The 22,789-nt window shown below is 35.9% G+C and overlaps 1 protein-coding gene and 1 pseudogene across 5 annotated transcripts in view; one reads left to right on the top strand and one right to left on the bottom strand.

Moving 5' to 3' along the window:
* The window catches only part of SBF2 (SET binding factor 2), a 473,279-nt gene that overhangs the window by 276,471 nt on the left and 174,019 nt on the right, over window positions 1-22,789 (top strand). For all 5 annotated transcript variants that reach the window (XM_042959198.1, XM_042959197.1, XM_042959196.1 and 2 more), the window contains 4 exons: window positions 1,009-1,107; window positions 12,587-12,791; window positions 19,984-20,093; window positions 21,776-21,925. In XM_042959198.1, the coding sequence (XP_042815132.1) occupies window positions 1,009-1,107; window positions 12,587-12,791; window positions 19,984-20,093; window positions 21,776-21,925 (564 nt within the window). The remainder of the gene's footprint in view (window positions 1-1,008; window positions 1,108-12,586; window positions 12,792-19,983; window positions 20,094-21,775; window positions 21,926-22,789) is intronic.
* Window positions 3,087-3,827, bottom strand: LOC102972658 (annotated as a pseudogene).

The following is a 22,789-nucleotide window of genomic DNA, read 5'->3' as shown; positions in this document are numbered from 1 at the left end:
AGGCCTGTTAGAAGGAAAGGAATGTTTGCCTTTGTTTGACAATCTTTCTGAATCCCGGCCTAGAACAGAGTTTTATATGTTGTCTGTTCCAGTGAATCTGTTAGTTTCTAGAAGGAAAAATCTTATACCCTTTTTAAAAAAATCATTCATCTATTTATCATTCTTCCCATTTTTTTCCTTTTTGTACTCTTTTCTCCACTCGCAAGTAGATATATTCACACAGTTCTCTTGGGGCACCTGGGTGGCTCAGTCGGTTGAGCTTCTGACTTCGGCTCAGGTCATGATCTCATGGTCTGTGAGTTCGAGGCCTGCGTTGGGCTCTGTGCTGACAGCTTAGAGCCTGGAGCCTGCTTCAGATTCTGTGTCTCCCTCTCTCTCTGACCCTCCCCCATCCATGCTGTGTCTCCCTCTGTCTCAAAAATAAAATAAACATTAAAAAAAATTTTTTTAAAACACAGTTCTCCCAGTAAATTAGTTTCATGTGGAAGTGGATTAGAGTTATATATTGTAAGAACTAGAAGGAGTCCACAGATCATTTTGTTTTTTCATCTGATTTTAGAGATGAAGAGACTGAAGCTCAGGGAGTTTTAGTGACTTGTTCCAAATCACTGTCAGCCGAGCTAGAACTAAAGTCTGAGTGACCTGACTTGAACATTTGGTTCATGTTTTGTAAGCTAGGGAAATGTTGGAGACTTCCTGACTGTCTGAAATTCTCTGAGAGCATTTTATGAATGAGGCCTGGAGAATGAGTGGGTCTCTCTCAGTTTCTTCCCCAAGAAGAAATAAGGCCCTGCATAATCAGGGAGAGACCACCAGACCATCCAAGGACTCAATCAACTCTGTAACTTTAGAATAGAGGTGAAATGCTGTAAAATGTAAAATATTTTGTTTTAATAGTAGCGTATGTTTTAGATGCTTTTTGGTTTGCAAATTGTATGAAATTATCATACTGTTTTCTAATTTAGCATTTTTGGAGTTGATGTTTTGCCATTTGATTCTTTTTCCAAGTTGGTAGCTTTTGAAGTAGAGCGAATTAAGGTTGAAGAAAATAACCCAGTGAAGATAATAAAGCATGTCAGAGAACTTGCCGAGCAACTGTTCAAAAATGTAAGTAAGTATATTTATTTAGACAGTCATTAATTTTAAAAGTATGTAATTATTTTGTTTAAAGAAACTACATTTTTCTAGTAATAATCTTTTTGCTCTGACTTAAAACCTTTAGGATTATAAGTTATAAGATATGTGTATCAAAACAGACCTCATTTTTCAAAGTGATTTTCCTGTTAATCAACTATATTATGAAAACACCTTAGTCACAGTTTCCCAATTTGTTATGTGCCCTCATTGGATTTTCATTTAGGTCCCTGTCTTCTTAAGAGCATATTGTGCATTTTTAAGACATAAAGATTAAACTCATTGGAGACCAGAACTAGAATTGACCAATGTGCTCTGCTTAGTGTGGTCCAGTGATTGTCATCTGGATCAGGAAAATTGAGTAGTATTGTTTTGAGCAGACAGGGAGTGAAAAGCTGAAAGGAAGAAACCAAATTGTCAAGTGAGCACAGAAACTCAAGGGTGGAAATATTCCCTGTGTATAGAAGAAATGCAATAAATTCTAAAGAGTGGGATGTGATAAAGTGTGAAGTAATCGCCTGGATACCAAAACAAAAGAGATCCTAAGATGACAGTGTCATTACATGCATGCAGAAAAATGGATTTTGGCTAATGATTACTAGTTATTCTTCCTACCTGTGAAGCCTTGCAGAGTTGAATCCTTTTACTAAGAAAAGGAAAGTAAACGGGAAGTATGGTCTTCCAGGGGAGAGTTGAGGGAAGATAATATTTTTCAGGAAATACAGTGAAGAAGGATTTGTGATCGGTATCCTAGTATTGTTTAACTTAATTACTTGAATAGATGGGTGTTTTTGGACAGTGGGTCATTAGTCAGTGCTTTGTCACACCCATTTGAAATCTGAGACCCAATTGGATAAAAACAAGAATGCTAAATTGTGTTTCTTTGTTTCATGTTATTCAATTATTTATTAATTTTGTTTCTGAAGTTATTTTAAAATTTATCCCTTTGACTAATACCCTAAACTCCACATATAACTGTGTCCAGTATACTAAATCTATTTCTTGGTTAGTATGCTAAAATTAAAAAAAAAAAAAGAATTCTGTCAGAAGAAAAATGTGTGTTCTGTGCTGGTGTTCACCATTTATGATGGCTGTGTAGAACTAATATAGAGCATAACCACATGAGAAATTTCTATTGATTGACTGTAATAATAATAAATATTGAATGCTTAACACAATGTACCAGACATGGGATTAAGCACTTTACATACATCATCTCTAATCTTCATAACAACAATATTAAGATAGGTGTCATTATCCCCATTTTACTGAGGATCATTGGCTCAGGATCATATGGCTATTAAGTGATTGAATCCAGATTTTAAATTCAGAAACTTTCAATTATCCAATCCCTAAGCCTATTTTCTTTCCCTCCATTAGACTGGCTTATCTCCAACTTGAAAAATAGTAATATTTTCAATGACTGACTTTATACTTTGTCATTTTAAAGCACTTTAACATACTTTCTCATTTGATCTTGGAAATGACCCTGTGAGATAAATAGGGCAGTTGTTGATATGTGGGAAACCAAAGGTAGAAAGTCTTTTTTCTTGGCTACTAGGAGTGATTTATTGATGGATTTCAAAAAATAGCAAAACATCAAATGGAAATCAGTGTTTGAGATTTTGGAACTGATCCCTTGAATAATTGAATGTTTATTTCTTAGATCTTTACAAGACTATTCCAGAACTGCAGAATTTTGTAGCCTGTAAGTGACCAGAGCTGGGGTTCTGACACAGGTTTGTCTCTATTACATGACTGAGTACACAGTGTATATGTAAGGGAGTGTGCCAAGTCACTTTGATGCAAAAACAAAGTAATTTCCCTTCTTGCCATCCTAGAACTTAAATTTTATGATACATAGCTTGTACTAAGCTGACACAAGACTGAAAACTGCAATAAAATAAGTAATAATTATACATTCTTTTTTTTCTCTTAAAATAGACACTTTATTATATCCACAGGCAATAAAATCCCAGAGCTACTATTAGGTAAATCCAGACCCTGCTAAATATTTAATGTTACCAAGCTTCTGCGATATCCAGCATGGTTTTGAGGCTGGTGACCTCAGTGTCTATCTTCCTGCCTGTCTTGGTGACAGCTCTATCTTGCTGGGCATGCAGTGTCACCATCTCTGTCCTCATTTCCAGCAGCTTCCTTTCATTTCAGCGAACACATTTCTTTCACTCTGCTCTTTTCTGGAACGAAGCCTAATTTGGTTATCTGTTCAGACTTTGATCACTTCATCCGTTACTTGGTTGTTTTAACCAATGTAGTTCAAGGTTTATTTTCTCATATTCTGCTCTGAGGGCTGAAAACTCACTGTTCTCCAAAATAATCATATCTTTTTTCACATTAGAAGTCTGGGACATTATTTTGCTGAACAGTGATCTGCTGCATCTAGGTGACCATATCCTTGTAGACAATATCCATGTTGGCATCCATGTTCTTGACCAATGCAGAGATGGTGATTTCTGCTTGCTGGGTGATGAAACCATCTTTTTTTTTTTTTTTTTTTTTTTTTTTTTTTTTTTTGAGTAAACACACTGAGGCATGGGTGTCCAGTAGAGCGTCTTATTCCCGCAAGAGAGGAAATCTGTCCTTTTGTGCTCCAAATCTTTCCCAGTGCTCCAGCTGCAGGCTCCTGCCCACTGCCGCCCTGGGGGTAAGGCCCCAGCACCAGTACTCCCCATCCTGGAGCACTCCCAGTCTGCGAGGGACCAGTGCAGGGTGGGCACAAGCAGCTAATTTTTATACATTATTAAAGGTAAATGGAAAACACAGACAACGGCTGATGTGGTTTGGTGGTGGGGTGCAGAGCCAAGGGCCAAGAAAGAATTCTTGAAACGTCTTTGGTGCAAAAGGTGTTTTTATTAAAGCACGGGAACAATAGGACCCATGGACAGAAAGAGCTGCACTGAGGTTGTGACAGGTGACTGATTATATACTTTTAGGTTGGGAGGGGGTTAGGGATAGCACAAGCCTCCAAGGAATTTTGAAAACAAGGTTTCCAGGACCCTGTTGGGGGCTAGCTATTGTTAAGAAAATGTCATGTATTACTGTTTAGTAAAAACTCAGTCATGAGACCTTTCAGATGTGTATCAGTAGGCCTTATGCTTCGAGTATGATTCCCAATATACATCTTGGTGGATAGAGATAAAGGAAGCTTCCAAAGGAATTTCTATATGTTTGAGGTAGACTCACAGGATCCTGAGGGGTCAGGCTAAGATTGCCTTTTGCCCTTAGCAAAGTGTCAGCATTAGGCAGCTGAGTTCCTAGAGGAAGGTCACTCTGCCTGTTTCAAGAACTTGTCAATGGGCTGTTAGTAGTAAGGAAATTTAATTGTTTTCTTTTTGCTTTTGTTCCCCCCACATCAACACCTATCCTTTAAAAACAGTATTTTTAAAGTGATCATGAGGGACTTGTATGACTAGGTCAGAGATGGAAATCACCCTTCAAATGTACTCTGCATTTCTTGAGCCCTTATTGAGCTTTTCTCCCCCAATCTAATCCTATTCCATTTAATTTGATCCATTCCATTCTTTCAGTATGTATTTATTAAGCGTCTGCTAGCACCAGGCATTTTCTAGGTACATGATTCCCATAGTATCCTTCGAAAGAGGATGTATCTACGTGATGAGTGAGAATTTCAGAATATCCCCATGGATTGTCCTCAGACTTTCTGAGATTCTGTCTAGTTGTAAGATTCTAAACTCCACATGGTCCCAACATTCCTGAAGTAAATATGTTACAAAGTTAAAAGGCAGAGTATGATGGTAAAGTTACTTTCTTGGGTCATGCAGGAAGTTGAGGGGAGGGAGGAAGGATGGTCTCAATGCAAGGAAAATAATCCAGATGGTTCTATTTTTAACTAGTCAGTTTTTTTTTGTTTTTGTTTTTTTTTTATCACATTCTAAATTCCCTTTTGGTCAGCAAGAACCAACCATATAATTTGACTGTTTCCTTATTATTGGGTTAGAATTGAGACCTGGTGATTCCACTTAGATGTTTGTAAATACTTTGTTGCAGTGAAGTCTGGTATGTGTGCCTACTCTCTCTGCTTCATTTCCCTTTGAAGTACCTCAAAAACGAACCTCAATTTCTGTTTCTTCTCACTACTCCCTTGTATTGCTTTTTGGTGTGTGAGAATATGAGGAGACGTGAGTAGGATGGATTATAACAGTGTTTGGGTGCTCTTTTAACTTTCTGGAGCTTCTTAATTAAGGAAATAATTTGGTGACTTAGGTAGAGGACAGGAATGGGAAGGAGACATGAAGGAGAAGGAAGGGAATAACTCCATTAGAGACAAATTGTGTAAGCATTGGCAAGGTTTATACCATGAAGATTATTGGCCATTCACTATACAGCTTTTCTTTCCATTCCCAATTGATAATACTGGATCTGGGTCTGCTCACTTCGGCTTTCAGAATCTTCCATGTCTATATGACAGCACATTTATCTACTTACTGGCTCTATCTCTGTGATTCTCATATATACTAACAAAGGACCACTGACTGTACACAAAATGAGAATATTAAGATAGGCCAAGACAAGAAATTTAGAAAACCTCCATTCCAAGGCACCAAGGAATCAGTTGGATATGTATTTTACTGTTTTACATAGTGCAGTTTTTCTAATTTGTTTTGCATCTGCAATGGTATATAAATATTTGCTAGACTGTGTAATTTGTTTGATAGTTTTCTTAAAAGTTAAAGGAAAAATGAGAAGACTTGGACCTTCTTATAGAATAATATGAGATTTCTATTTGTGCCTCATGGATGTTTCATTGCCTAGCATTGCAGTGAATAGGTTTTAAAATCCTAATGGGAGAACAAAGTCCAAATACAGGAATATCCATTATAAATCACATAAAGTCTATACCCTATACATTTCCACATAAAGTTAATTTCACTACCATGCAAATTTAATCTACACTGATGTTATTATCTCTTTGCCAACTGTGAATAAAAGGATTTTGTTGTTGTTATAGGAAGGATGTAAAATACTGTGATCATCTTTAGTCTTAAAAAGTCAAAACATAAACAGCTTACTTAGATTATTGTGATGAAATGAGATCCCCAAAGCATAAAAATCAGACTTCTCCCTTATCTTATCTGATCTATTTGTTCATTTTTAAGTCACGTTTACTGTGAGATAATTTACATGTAGTAATATGTACCTTTTTTAAAATGTACTCTAGGGGCCCCTGGGTGGCTCAGTCGGTTAAGCATCCAACTTCGGCTCAGGCCATGATCTCACAGTCCGTGAGTTCAAGCTCTGCATTGGGCTCTGTGCTGACAGCTCAGAGCCTGGAGCCTGCTTCAGATTCTGTGTCTCCCTCTCTCTCTGCCCCTCCCCTGCTCATGCTCTGTCTCAAAAATAAATATTAAAAAAAAAACATCAAAATGTACTGTAGATATTAACAAATGAATGAAGCTGTATAATCCATCACCACTACAATAAGGACATAGAACATTTTTGACAACCCCCCTAAATTCCTTTCCTTGTTATAATCACTTCCTTGTACCACCTCAAACTCTTAATAACTGATCTGTTTTCTGTCTCTTTAGTTTTTGCCTTTTCTGTAATGTCAGTATGTAGCTTTTTGAATTTGGTTTCTTTCACTTAGCATACTGCATTTCAGATTCCTTTATGCTGCATAGATCAGTTGTTTATTCCTTTTCATTGTTGAGTAGTATTCCATTGCATGAATACCTCACACTTCTGTTTATCTATTAACCAACTGAAGGGCAATTGTGGCAATTATGAACAAAACCACTAGAACATTTGCACAGGTTTTGTGTGAACATAAATTTTCACTTCCCTTGGGTAAATATTTAGAAGTAGGATGCTGGGATATATGGTAACAAAATGTAAACTTTATAATAAACTGCCAGACTATTTTCCCAAAAGTCTATACCATTTTGCATTGCCACCAGATATATATGAGTTACATTTGTTCTGCATCTTTACCAACATTTGTATCCTCAGGTTTATTTGTTTGTTTGGTCTTATTTTGTTTTTAGCCATTCTCATAGGTTTGTGGTGGTATCTTATAGTTTTAATTTGCATGTCAGCAGGTGAGCGAAAGTATGGGTCTCTTACCTAGTTGATGCGTCCTCTCTTGGCACTTGTGAAAAGAGTACTTGTCTTAGAATATGAAACTTCCATCTAGAATTATGAATTAGAGCAGTGGTTCTCAGCAGGGGTAACCCCTCCCTTCCAGAAATTTGGCAACATCTGGAGGCATTTCTGTTTGTCACAGCTGAGGAGGGTGTCCTAGTGGCATCTGGTAGGCAGATGCTAGGGATGCTTCTAAACATCTTACAATTTACAAATTTACAAGACACCCACTACTTCCCCATCCAAACAAAGAAATATCTAGCTCAAAATGTTAAAATTGCCATGGTACAGAAACCCTGGATTAGGGGAATCAGCATATTAGGTATTAAAGTCATACACCAAACTTATTTGTGTTAAGGATGCAGCTTTAATTCATCTGGGTGATCATTGAAAGTCCTGTAAGGATGGAAAGTTGAGAATGTTTCCTTTCATCAATATTGTATGCACAACTAGGCAACCCTAAAAAGTCCAGTTATATTTTGTCAGTGTTTAATGACTTAGTCCAGTGATAGTATTGATTTCAGCTGTGTTCGGAAGGTTTTGTGTAACTTGCTCTCCCACGTGGCTCTATAATAATTGGTGCACATTAAATAATTATTAAATACCTAAATTAATATGGGAAACTTGGTAGCCACCAACAAGGTCACATCGATTTGTCATTCACTGCTGAGACCAACGTGTAGGAAGAAATTGTTTTCCTCAATGTTGCCTACTTTGTATTTCCAGTAGGGTTTGGGCTTTTTGTTTTATTTTGCTTGCTTTGCTTTTATTTGAAGTGCATTCTCAGCCTTGTTTTCCATAAGCCCTAGGCATATTCTCATTTTGCTTGCCAAAAAAAAAAAAAAAGAAAAATCCATGTTTCCAGACCAGATGGTATGTGTGTCATTTTTTCAAGTCTGAGAAAATCATTGTACCTCCCATTACTATCATACATTCTCAAAGCAGGATTACAGAGCCCATTTCTTGAAAACCATTATCGAATTTTAAAATTCCCTCTAAACAATAGTGCATTTTGCTGGCTTTTGTGGGCAGTTCATCTTGGCTGCCTTGAACAAAATTGTTACCATGTTCACCATAGTGTTTAGTGGCCTGAATTCTTGGTTATTAATTTATATTTGCATTTCTCTGCAATCAAAGATGAAAATTTGGCAGCTTCTTTCTTCTATTGAAAATAATGAATTTCCTTGTTTCCACAAGGATATTCAACAACAAAATTAGGCTGCGGTTTTTAATGAGCTCAGTAATCTTCAAGGGAACAGTCCAAATGCAGCTGAAGTTCCAAGTAAGAGCAGATGTTTCTAAGAATATGCAGAGTTCAGTGAGCCTGAAATTTCCTCTCATTTCTTCTGTCTTCTTGAAAGCCATTATGTGACCAAATTGGGTGTAAAGTAGCAAATGTATTTCTTTATATTTACCACAGTGCCCGTTAGAGGGCAGCAGTATACAGACACAACATCCAGAAAAAACAAGCACTCTGATTCACAGGCATGAGCCTTTTTTGCATCTTCTGAACACAATTGAATATGTTATAATTTTGTAACTTTATCCCATAATATGAATTTTATGTATAATGTCTATACAACTGCAGGATAGCCTCATCTTTGAACTTTGTTTTAAAATGACTAAAAATGCTTTTTAATCTTAATTCTATAGATTTGGTTTATAATATTTCATATTGCTTATGAGAAGAATAACACTACTGATGACTAATAGCAATATCTTTTCTTTAATAAGTTATTTCTGTTTTAACTCTTATTGACTATGATTTTTGTTGTTGTTAAAATGTAAGTAGCTGGTGATATGATGGGATTCGTGGAAGAAAGACATGGTTTGAGTTTTAGAGGTATGGTGTCATGCTATAGAATATGCAGTGAATAAATATTTTTTACATGAATGTACTCTAAATTTTTAGAAAACAGCTTTCATATTTTCTGGGAAAATGTGTATGTGTGTGTACACGTGAGTGCACACAGGCACTAAAAGTTTTCCTATAACAACTCCTTTTGTCCTCTCAAGAACCTTATGAAGTAGGTACTGTACTATTATCTAGATTACAGGTGAGGAAACTAAAACACAAGTGGTGAGTGAATTGACACCGTACCAGGTCACACTACCAATAAGTGGCTAAGCTGGAATTTAACCCAGAAGGTCTGACATCAGAGACCAGGCACTAAAAATACTTTGTTGTACTACCTGTCTCATTGAATTGTCCAACCATTCCCTGTGAATCGTAGTGTCACCTGTCTCTATCACGTTTTTACACATAGTCCTGTTTCTGGGCCTTTATTCCATTAGCCTTTTTAACCCTTCACTAATACCAGTTGCCATACTAGATTTATTATTATAGGTTTAGGTAAGTTTTGAGATCTTGGAACTTTGACTTCTCCACTTAATCTTCTTCAGAATTGCCTTGACTATTTTTGTATCTTTATTCTTCCATATAAGGTTTAGGATGAACTTATACATTGCAGGATTTTAAGTAGAAATAATATGTGTATCTTTATTTTTCTAAATGACCTTAAGTCATTTTTGGAACAAGATAAAAGAATATATAGTAAGAGAGAGATAAAATATAGTTAGGAAAGATAACTAAGAAGATGTATTTTTTAATTCTATTTTTCCATGTTTTAAAATTTGTTACAATGAATATTATTTATATCATGGAAAATATATTTTAAGTTTTTATTTTATTATAAAGAAAATAAGTATAAATAGAAACAGAAGTAATGAAGACTGTACTTAAATGATTCTGATTCTGACCTCAAAATCCATATGAATTACCTTTCCAGCCTGAAAAAAAAAAATCTGCCAGTGAGTTTTAGAAAATTGATATTTGTAACTTCGAGAAGATATCTTAGACATTGTGACTAAAGAACAGAAGCATTTAGTCATTGTGACTAAAGAAAAACAAGCATACTACTTTTGAAAAGGACAGTTGCAGAAACAATAGACCAGTGATGTTGGTGTTAATCCAAGCATAATTTTAGAACAATTTTTTCAGCATATAGTTTAGAAAGTGGTGGTCATGAAGACTTGGCATAGGAATTTATTTATATATTTTCCCCTGCCTTTGCTAACAATGCAAAGGGAAAACACAAAGTGCATATAAGGGTTACTTTGGCAAGAACAAATTTTATAACTAATTTCACCTTCTCAAGAACCTTGTAAGATGTCCCTCAGGCAAAGTTATTTTCCCAGCGTCACACATGAGTCGAACAAAAACTAGAACTCGGGCTTTTTTACACTTAAAAGAGTATTAATTATTATGGTGTTTCTGAGATATGCTACCTATGTCATCTGCCATGGCTGAACCTTTTCTTTATCTGGGTCTGGACCATATAACCATAAAGAATTGTGGGGAGTAGCTCTAGTAGATGATGACTGATATCCATTTTAACTGTCTGGAGAAAGTATAGGGTAGTATTGAGCTTAATCTACAACACAAATAACAGGTTCAAGAAGAAAAGGGAATTTTCTGGTTGCAAAGGATAATAAATGCTAGAATTGGTCTAAGAATGGCAGTAAAACATCTTTCCCTAGAGAACGTTATTAAAAGATGAATTCCATTCTACCTGTGGTGTTTGAAATATAATCCTCCTTAACTGGGTGACTAGATAAAAATTTATGCCAGCCCTAAGGATCTATGAAAATATTAGCTGATGTATTTACTTCAATTATTGCAATCCTAGTATGTGTTCAACATTGTGTCCCACTTATTATGAAATAGTGGGAAGTAGTTTAGGGTGCCCGCTATGTGCCAGGCAGTTTCTAGATGCAACAGGTATACAGCAGAGGGCAAAGAATATTTTTCTGATTGGCTGAAATGTTGGCCCTCATGGAGCTTCATTTTAGTAAGAGAAGGGTAGACAATAAGCAAGTTAAATAAAATTTATAATATGTGAGAAGATGGTAAGTGCTAAAGAGGAAAATATAATAAGAGGGATAAGGAGTGTATTGGTATAACTTTAGATAAGGTGGGCAAGAAAGGTAGCATTTGAGCAAAGAAATGCAGGAAGGAATAAAGGATGCTGTTGAAATTGTAGGGGGATAGGCAGAAGTAACAGTTAACTGCAAAGGCCTTGAGGCTGGAACAAGAAGGCCTGGGTAGCTAGAGCAGAATGAAGGAAAACAGTAGCAGGACACAGTCCTATAGGAAAGCCAGATCTTGTGGGGCCTTGTAAATTATTTTAGGAACTTTGGATTTTACTCTGAATAAGATAAAGAGCTACTTGAATGAACAGAGTATTGAGGTGATAGTTTGACATACTTTTAACTAGATCACTCTGTCTGCAGTATTAAGAATAGAGGGAGGGAGGGAATGAGGATGGAAGCAGAGAGACCAGTCAGGAGACTGTTGTTCTGTGGTAATATAGAGATGTTGCCTTGAACCATAGGGTTGTTGAAAAATGGTCAGATTAGGAACATATTTGAAAGGCAAATTCCAAAAAGTTTGCAGAGGAATGGATGATTGAGTGTTGGAGAAAGGGATTACAGATAGCTAAGCATTTCACCTGAGAGGAAAAATAAATATGCCATTTACTGAAGTGGAGAAGACTATAGAAAGCAGATTTGGAGGAGGGGAAGAGTAATTGTGCCATTTGGACGTCTATTTAAGAAGTTATTTTTTTTTAATTTTTTAAGTTTATTCACTCAGAGAGAGAGGGAGAGAGCACAAGTAGGGGAAGGGCAGAGAGAGAGGGAGAGAGAATCCCAAGCAGGCTCTGCACTGTCATTGCAAAGCCCCATGTGGGGCTTGAACTCACGAACCATGAGATCATGACCTGAGCCGAAGGCAGATGCTTAACCGACTGAGCCACCCAGGTGACTCAAGAAGTTATTTTGAATCCAAATGGAAATACTCTGCGCAGGCAGTTGAATATATGTGTATGACGTTCAGGAGAAAGCTCAGTTGGAGGAAAGAATTTATGGATCATTGGTGTTTTTATGGTTGAAATATTGAGAATGGAAGTTGTCCCCAAGGAAATAAGTGTAGATAGAAAAGAGGCCCGAAGTCTGAGCCCTGGTGTTTTTACATAGTTAAGAGATTAGGCAGATAAAAAAATAGACAAAGATGTAGCAAGAAGACCTAGAAACCACATGGAGAAAGTATTCATAGAAAAGGAGTTTGAGTGATCAGCTATATTATCAGATGCTGCTGATAGATCCCCTGAGAAGATTCTGGTACTCTTTTATGGCATGTATCTGAATGTATATATAATCACTCATCTGTCTGATTTCAGTTTTTGTCCCTTTGAGCTCCCACTCTCTGCCTGGCAATCTGCCATTGGTATTTCAACTTCTGACTAATTTTACCTGTTTGATATTGCAGGAGAATCCTAACCCTCATATGGCATTCCAGAAAGTTCCACGCCCAACAGAAGGATCCCACTTGCGAGTTCATATTCTGCCTTTCCCAAAAATTAATGAAACTCGGGTACAGGAATTAATACAGGAAAATCTTGCTAAGAACCAGAATGCGCCTCCTGCTTCACGAGTGGAAAAGAAATGTGTTGTGCCAGCAGGTCCACCTGTTGGTATGTATCTGTCTCTTTGTTTGTTTTAAAAGTAAACCTTTGGACGCCTGGGTGGCTCAGTCAGTTGGGCGTCCGACTTCAGCTCAGGTCACGATCTCGCGGTCTGTGAGTTCGAGCCCAGCGTCGGGCTCTGGGCTGATGGCTCAGAGCCTGGAGCCTGCTTCCGATTCTGTGTCTCCCTCTCTCTCTGCCCCTCCCCCGTTCATGCTCTGTCTCTCTCTGTCTCAAAAATAAATAAAACATTAAAAAAAATTTAAAAAAATAAATAAATAAAAGTAAACCTTTTATCAAGATAGAAGACACAAAAATGAAAGTGATGAATTTTTGTAAAATTTTGTAAAAATTTTGACAAATTTTTACAAAGTAAACAAACTTGTATAACCAGAATTAGAGCATTGTTAACACCCAGAAACACTGTTCCATTCACTGTCTCTCACAAACAGTAACCATTAATGTAACTGCTATACTATAGAATCTTCTCTTTTTAAAAAACAGCTATATTGAGTTATATTTCACACACCATAAAACTCAATAAGTGCACCATTCAGTGGTTTTTAGCATATCCACAGAGTTGTGCAACCATTTTCACTACATAATATCAGATTGTTTTCATTATGCCAAATAGAAATACCCATACCCATTAGTAGTCACTCCCCATTTTCCACCAAAACCACTCCTCTCTACCGTTAGGCAATAATCTTTCTATCTTTATAGATTTACCTATTCTGGACATTTTATATAAATGGAATTATACAGTATATGATCTTTTGTAACTGACTTCATTTAGCATAATATTTTCAAGGTTCATCCATGTAGCATGTAACAATACTTCATTGCTTTTTATACCTGAATAATATTCCATCGTATGGAGATATACATATATGTATACATGTATGTGTGTGTATATGTGTGTGTATATGTATATGTATATGTAAGTATATATATTTACGTTTTGTTGTCCACTCACCAACAGGTGGGTGGTTGGGTTGTTTCTACTTTTGCCTACTTTTGACTACTTTTTGACTACTGTTTTCAGAATGCTGCTGTGAGCATTCATGTGTAAGTTTTTGTATGGATATATGTTTTCAGTTCTTTCAGGTATATCACTAGGTGTGGAATTTCTGGGTCATATGGTAAGTCTATGTTTAATAGTTTTAGAAACTGCCAGACTGTTTTCCAAAACAGCTGCACCATTTTACATTCCCATTAGCAATGTATGGGGCATTCTGATTTCTTTATATACACTGATGTTATAGAGCATCTTTTCATCTACTTATTTACCATTCTTTATATCTTCTTTGGAGAAATGTGTATTTAGATCCTTTGTCCATTTTTAAATGGGCTACTGGTCTCTTTATTATTGATTCATAAGAGTTCTGTATATATTTTGTATACAAGTCCCTTATCAGATATGTAATTTGCAAATATTTTTTCCCATTCTGTGGGTTGTCTTTCTTTACTGATTTTTATCTCTTCTTCTTCAGCTGTTGAGGGAAATGTGTTATAGTCTCCTGTGATAATAGTAGAATTTACCTATTTCTCATTTTAATTGTATCCATAATTTCCTTCATATATTTTGGAGATGATTTGTTGGATCCACATATATTTGATATATCATAGCAACCTGGTGATTGATCCCTTTATCATTATGAAATGTTCCTCTTTGTGTCTAGTAATACTTCTTTCCTTAAAGTATACTTTGATATTTATATAGCTATGCCAGCTTTCCTTTGCTTAGTGTTTGTATGGTTTATCTTTTTTTATCCTTTTGTTTTCAAATTTTCTAGGGCTTTATGTTTAATATATGCCTCTGGTAGGGGCACCTGGGTGGCTCAGTCAGTTGAGTGTCTGACTTCAGCTCGCTTCACTTCAGCTTGTGGGTTTGAGCTCCACGTTGGGTTCTGTGCTGGCAGCTCAGAGCCTGGAGCCTGCTTCGCATTTTGTGTCTCCCTCTCTCTCTCTGCCCCTCCCCTGCTCACCCTCTCTCTCTCTCTCTCTCTCAAAACAAATAAACATAAAAAAAATGTATACCTCGGGGCGCCTGGGTGGCTCAGTCGGTTGGGCGTCCGACTTCGGCTCAGGTCGTGATCTTGCGGTCCGTGGGTTCGAGCCCCGCGTCGGGCTCTGTGCTGACTGCTCAGAGCCTGGAGCCTGTTTCAGATTCTGTGTCTCCCTCTCTCTCTCTGACCCTCCCCATTCATGATCTGTCTCTCTCTGTCTCAAAAAAAAAAAAAAAAAAAAAATTTAAAAAAAAAATTAAAAAAAAATACTGATAAAAAAAAATGTATACCTCTTGTAAACAGCATGTGGTGGGGTTTTTTTTTTTTAGCCAGTCTATCTTAGTATATTACTTATATTACTTAATATACTATTTATCTTTATGTAAATGTAATTACTGATATAGTAATGGCCTTAATGTAGTTTATTGGTTGTTTTTTTTTTCTGTTTAATCTTCCTGTTTTATGTTTCCCCTGCTTTCTTGCTTTCTTTTGGATTAATAAACTATTTTTCTTATTCCATAATTTATCTCTGTTAACTTTTTATTTATACATTTGCTTACTGATCTTTTAGAGGCTTACCTACAGACCATGGCACACATCTACTTTTGTCAGTTCAGCTTTCACCAGAAACTTTTGGTCAGCCTAGCCATATGCCAGATTCAAGCCTGGATTCTCAGTAGTCTTCTATCTGTACCCAAAATTGGTAGATCGCCTAGGGAAAATTTGGATGTGTGTGTTAACTCACCTCTCCAACTTTTTTCTCCTTCTCTGGAATTTTAGGTCCTCTAGTCCTGGTGCTTCTTTAGCAATCTGATACATTTAAATAGATCGTTTTGCATTTTATCTGACTTTTATAATTGTTCCTGTAGGAATTTTAGTTTGCTACAGACTGTTCTATCATACCTGGAAGTAAGTGTGGTTTTATTATCAATGAATAACCGTATAGTCATTGTATATTTGCATAGTAAGCTTAATAATTACACATTGTTAACATTAATGTTATATTACATATGTAGTAATATTAATGCTACTTTTATTATTTATTTATTTAGTAATGTTAATTTGCCATTATTTTCCTAAGAATACCTTTTACTCAAGTGTTGATTGAACTTTCACATAGAGAAGAAGAGGGAGAAGGTAGACACATTAGGGTGAATAATTATCTTTTGAAGGGATTAGTCAGGTTATTTTAATAATCATAAGCTAGTTGAGTTCTTTCTTTAATGTTTATTTGTTTTTGAGAGAGAGGGAAAGAAAAAGCACAAGTGGGGTAGGGACAGAGAGAGAGGGAGACAGAGGATTGGAAGTGGGCTCCGAGCTGAGAGCGGAAAGCCTGATGCAGGGCTCTAACTCACACACTGTGAGACCATGACCTGAGCCAAAGTCAGACACTTTACTGACTGAGCCACCCAGGCACACCAAGTTCTTTCTTTAAATACCCACATGAAGTTTGATAAAGTTTAATTTGCTTTAATTGTAGCCTTAACTGTCTCAATATTATCCTCATTTGATCTCTTTACTTCATTTTTAATCCACATCAAATTCATTCTTTAGATGCATGTGGAGTATATCACTGTAATCAGTGAGAGAGGTACACATGACTCAGTATTTGGCCCTGCATGTAAAATCTGAATGAACGAACGAATGAATGAATGCAGGGGCCTCTGTCCAACTTTCTGGTTCATTTGGGTTGATAAGAGTCGGGATTTCCCTTGTACTAAAATTAAACAGTATGAAAGTTTCATTTTACATGATACTCACTTCATGAGTGTAAAATTGCTGTCACCTTAGGAGGCATTCACATTGTGAGAGGTTAATTAGTTTCGAGCTATTCCTCAGGGGAGCCAGAACTAGCATTGGTAAGCCAAAGCCTTAGAAAGGAAGCCCTGGGAATCAAGTGCCCACAAACCAGAGTTGTCATCAGACGTTAGAAAGCTAGTATTAGAACGCCACAACTGGGGGTTTGGCCAGTCTGAAGTATCAGTAACTCCAAGTGAAGAGCTTTCTTCTCTGAGTGAACTAACTCATGGTCTCAAAGGAAGACAATAATTCCCACATGGTAACAGACTTATTATCAGAAAATGTGGGATGTTTTAATGGCTTGTCCTAAAGAAAATTTAAAGTGTTGCTGAAGAGATTTTAGAATTAAAAGTTTATAAACACAGCTTAAAGATGTTGCTCAATAAAGTATGTGGTATTATTTGGAGACTCTAAGAAGTTTCCTACTTAACAATTTCTATTTCAGTCTATTCCACTGACCTACATGTGTGGGAAGCACCAGAGCACACAACTAAGAACGAGCATTTCATAGAAGAGTCATGTGTAATATTCTATTTAACCATCATGGTCATGAAGAATATCAGTGTCATATGATTAAAAATGAATTGAAAAAAAACTAGTAAAATTTGAGTTTTATTGTCTATTATATGGTGCCAATTGATTTCCTGATTCTGATAATACACTCTAGTTAGGCAAGATGTCACCAATGGGAAAAGCTGAGTGAGGAGTGCGTGAATCTTCTCCGTACTATTTTGTAACTTTTGGTGAGCTTAAAATTATTGCAAAAAAAAGTTTAAAAAATGATTTGAAAGATAAAAGATTTTGTATTGATGAAATGAAAGGGATGCTAATAAGTAAGATATGATAGTCTTTCTTCTTAAGTATGCGGGGAAGTAAAGGGATTATGCCTTTAGATTCCAAGAGCAACCATAAAATATAAGGGCTCTTAAACAAAAAGCCGTATCAGACCTATAAATGTAGAGAACAAACTGATGGTTGCCAGGGAAGTGGGGAGAGTTGGGAAAAATAGGTGAATGGGAACAGGAGATACAGGCTTCCAGTTTTGGAATGAATAAGTCACAGGAATAAGAGGCACAGCATAAGGAATGCAGTCTTTGGTATTGTAATAGCAGTATAATGGGACAGATGGTAGCTACACTTGGAAACAAAGCATTATGTATAAACTTGTCAAATCACTAAATTGTACACCGGAAACTACACTCAAATAAATAAAAAGAAAAAAATATATAAGGGGTCTTTCTTTTTGGCTTAAGAATGATTGATACTACATCATTTGTACCAATGATACAGTACTTTGTGAAATTAACACTCTTAACTAATACTACTTTGGTTTATATCCTTCTAATATTCTTTTCATAAGGTAAATTTATTTTAAGTAATTTTAGCCTATGTATTAGACTAGATTTTTTTAAAATATAATTTATTGTCAAAATGGTTAACATACAGTGTGTAAAGCGTGCTCTTGGTTTTTGGGGTAGATTCCCATGGTTCATCGCTTATATACAACACCCAGTGCTCATCCCAACAAATGCCCTCCTCAATGTCCATAACCCTTTTCCCCTCTCCCCAACCCCCCAATCCACCCTTAGTTTGTTCTCTGTATTTAAGAGTCTCTTATGGTTTGCCTCCCTCCCTCTCTGTAATTATTTTTCTCCCTTCCCTTCCCCCATGGTCTTCTGTTAAGTTTCTCAAGTTCCACATGAGTGAAAACATGGTATCTGCCCTTCTCTGACTTATTTCACTCAGCATAATACCTTCCAGTTCCATCCACATTGCTGCAAATGGCATGATTTCATTCTTTCTCATTGCCAAGTGGTATTCCATTGTATATATAAACCACATCTTCTTTATCCATTCATCAGTTGATGGACATTTAGGCTCTTTCCATAATTTGGCTATTGTTGATAGTGCTGCTATAAACATTGGGGTACAGGTACCCCTATGCATCAGCACTCCTGTATCCCTCGGATAAATTCCTAGTAGTGCTATTGCTGGGTCATAGGGTAGTTCTATTTTTAACGTTTTGAGGAACCTCCGCACTGTTTTCCAGAGTGGCTACACCAGTTTGTGTTCCCACCAACATTACAAGAGAGCTCCCATTTCTCCACATCCTCGCCAGAATCTGTAGTTTCCTGAGTTGTTCATTTTAGCCACTCTGACTGGCGTGAGGTAGTATCTCAGTGTGGTTTTGATTTGTATTTCCCTGATGATGAGTGACATTGAGCATCTTTTCATGTGTCTGTTGGCCATCTGGATGTCTTCTTTGGAAAAGTGTCTATTCATATCTTCTGCCCTTTTCTTCACTGGATTATTTGTTTTTTAGGTGTTGAGTTTGGTAAGTTCTTTATACATTTTGGATACTAACCCTTTATCCAATATGTTATTTGCAAATATCTTTTCCCATTCTGTCAGTTGTCTTTTGGTTTTGTCAATTGTTCCCTTTGCAGTGCAGAAGATTTTTATCTTGATGAGGTCCCAGTAGTTCATTTTTGCTTTTAATTTCCTTGCATTTGGAGATGTGTCAAGCAAGAAATTGCTGCAGCTGAGATCAAAGAGGTTGTTGTTCCCTGCTTTCTCCTCTGGGGTTTTGATGGTTTCCAGTGTATTAGACTAGAATTATTCAATCTTACGGTAAAGGTGACTGGTACGTAGTTCATAGGAGTAAAAAGTTACTCCCAAGTTCATATAGTAATTCTTGGGCCATAATCATTTCTCTTTTTGTATGGTGTCTTTTCAATTCCCCTCTACTCAGAATTGTAGAATCTGATTTTTTTGTCATATGTGGTTTTCCTTTGGTAATATCTTAGAAATATCAGCTTCTTTTTTTGTTAGTAGTCTTCTCATATATAAATGTTAGCTACTTTTTTCATGATACTGTGCCCCAAACTTTATCAGTTTGTTTACAATTCAAGTTAAAAATTGGGGCATTTGGTGTGGGTTCAGTTGCTGCGTCAGGCTCTGTGCACTGTGCACAGGCATGGAGCCTGCCTAGGATTCTCTTTCTCCCTCCCTCTCTGCCCCTCCCCCATTGGCATGCTCTCAAAATAAATAAAGAAACTTAAAAAAAAATAGATATTTACTTTTGCTTATACAATTGTACTGTGCAGTATCAATTAATTTGCATAATAGTTCAATTTATCTTTGGAAGCTATCCTGTGATATTATCCTCTATAAGCCTTTGACTAGCCTGACACTTCAAAACCTAAATATGTAATCAGAGTAATAAAATGGAATACCTCCAGTGCCATGCAACCAGGGAAAAGAATAAATTCTAAATGTTGGTCATGTAAATAGTTATAGTCATATAAAGTGTAAATACTAATATTCCTCTTGCTTTTGTAGTTGCCAAAGAGGTTTAATTTGTTTGTGTTGTCTTTATATTCCTCTATTAGTCTCCATAATGGATAAGGTGACAACAGTTTTCAACAGTGCACAGAGATTGGAAGTTGTTAGAAATTGCATCTCTTTCATATTTGAAAATAAAACGTTGGAGACTGAAAAGGTAATAAAATTCCATCTTTCCCAAGTAAGCATTCATCATTTCCCTTTCAGATTTACATGTGTAGCTTGCCAAATAACCTCTCCTCTAATTCCATCTCTTGTCTTTATTGAGTGTCCTTTGATCGTTTTGATCATTTTAAGTGAATCAAGTCTAAGATTTAAAATCTTAGCCAAGCCTAGTTATGTGGCTACCAGAGAAATACTAATAGGCATTTTTTTCCTCAAACTTTTAAACATTGTTCACTAAATCCTATTTTACTTAGAAATTTAACATTTTAAGTATAATTTTATTTATTGCAAAGAATCTAGTCAGAATAAGTAATGAATTATACAAACAGTGGTATTCAATTTAAATGGGTCTTATTAAAGCACATTTTCTTGAAGCTCATGGGTCGCTCAGTCAGTTAAGCATCTGACTTCAGCTCAGGTCATGATATTATGGTTTGTGAGCTCAAGCCCTATGTCATGTTCCATGCTGACAGCTCAGAACCTGGAGCCTGCTTCAGATTCTATGTCTCCCTGGCTCTCTGCCTCCGTGTCTCTCTCTCTCTCTCTCTCTCTCTCTCTCTCTCTCTTTCAAAAATAAACTTAAAAAAATCAGAGTGTTTACAGTGTTCCCAGTATAATAATGTTATTGGAATAAACATAAGAGACGCTATTGAAAACAGTGTTTTAAAAAAACACATTTTCTTGACTTTTTAAATAAAACATGCTGAATGTAACGTAATCTTTTCTTAGTGACTCATTATAGCTCTGAGCATCTATTACAGGAGGCTAAAGCATGAAAAGAGTAACATTTTTACCCTTATAGTAAATGACCCCAAGCCTTTCTAGGTTTTGACTTTTTTTGGTTTCCATTTTCTCTTATGCTTGAAGTATCACAGACTTCCTTTTGCTTCTCTTGCTTTAGGTTTCCATCCTATTTCTTGTGCCTGCCTATAGTAATACTGTGCCCTCTTTCTCTCAGACTTCTTCCCTTCCTTCTTAGTTGCTCCTTTGTTCTGTATTTTTTAGGTTTTCAAAGTTAAATAAGCTTATTACTATTTTATATAAAATACATTAACTAGGCTCTCAATGGTAAACTGGAAGAGACATTCTTCTGGGTGATGAAATGAAAGAGTTTTAATACATAAATCTGGACATTTCTGTTTGTTGATCTGAGTCCTTTATTATATTGAAATGAGGAAGGGAGATTTAGAATTTTCTAGTCATAAATTTAAACTGACTTGTGATTAAAGAACTGATTAAATAACCAGTTTAAAGGTATAAAATCACCTGTGTTTATTTTCATTTAAATTTTTCCTTCTATTCTTGCCATGAAGATGTGGCCAGTTATTAAAAGAGGTGTCTAAGTGTCATGAGTATTTTGGTAACCAAAGTTTTGTTGAGTTTTTTTTTTTTTTTTAGGTGAAGTTAATGTTTTTTTGTTTTTGTTTTTTAACTTATCACATGAATCAGTTCTATTTCTTTTTCATGCTGGCTTACAAATAAAATTAACTGTTAACCCGTATATTTATGTATAGTTGTTCTTAATAACAAATCAACTCTTCTAGAAGCTAGAAGTTTAATTCTAATAACTTTGTTAAATGGTTTGTAGATAAGGTGCACTTGAATTTTTAGTGTGATTGAAAGTACTTTTTTGCATTGATTCCTTTTGTTCACTTCTGCCTCTCTTGTCCTCAGACCCTTCCAGCTGCATTGAGAGCCCTTAAAGGAAAGGCAGCAAGACAGTGTCTCACTGATGAGCTGGGTTTGCATGTCCAGCAAAACAGGGCTATATTAGACCACCAACAGTTTGACTACATAATAAGGATGATGAACTGTACTCTACAGGTAATTTTTAGTTCTTTTAGATTATTCCTAATATTTAAGACTACTTTTTATTTTCCCAGGAGATTCTGTAATTACTGATATGTCCAGTTCTTGAGCCTTCCACAGTGAATAAGATGAAGAACCAATATCCATACCATTTTGGACAGAAACGCTTATTACTTGGCATAAACATTTTTATTTTCTCTTGAAAAATACTAGGTTATATTACTTGTTCTCTAAGGAAGCTTTCTGAAAATGAAAAGTCATCTATAAAACATTCATTTTTATATTACTTAATGTCAGATTACTTAATAATTACTACTTAATTATTCATGCCATTGTCAGGTTTTGGTTGTGCTATTAAGGTAGAGGGTAATGAATGATGGATAATCCAAATTATAAATGAATTACTCCATAAAGTATTTGCTAAACACTACGCATATAAAGCCAAAACATACTTCCATTTGTTTTCAAAAAATATATATATTATATTACAGAAATAAACTTCCCACAAAATAGTGATACCAATTTAAGAGAAGCAAATAATCTGCTTACCCCATCCTGTCTCACTTGTTAGATAATTTATTACATTGGCATTATATTCTTTACAGGTGATACAAAAATTATTTCTCAAACTTTCTTTTTTCAAACTTTTTGAACAAGGAGAAAAATGTTATTAAATATTAAAAATTCAAAGACTATCTGTGGGAGTCTAGAGAAACTAAACAAAATGCATATTAAATTCTGTTACACTGGAAGATGAGAATTGCCAGATATAATTAATAATAAAATTTATGGATGAAAGAAGGCCTAATTAAATGGAAGATATACCATGTCCATGGATTAGAAGATAAAGATAGCAGTTCTCCCCAAAATAATCAATAG

Source organism: Panthera tigris, chromosome D1 (genome assembly GCF_018350195.1).
Source record: "Panthera tigris isolate Pti1 chromosome D1, P.tigris_Pti1_mat1.1, whole genome shotgun sequence".
NCBI lineage: Eukaryota > Metazoa > Chordata > Mammalia > Carnivora > Felidae > Panthera > Panthera tigris.
Note: the sequence above shows the minus strand (reverse complement) of the source record. Positions and strands in the feature narration are given on the sequence as shown.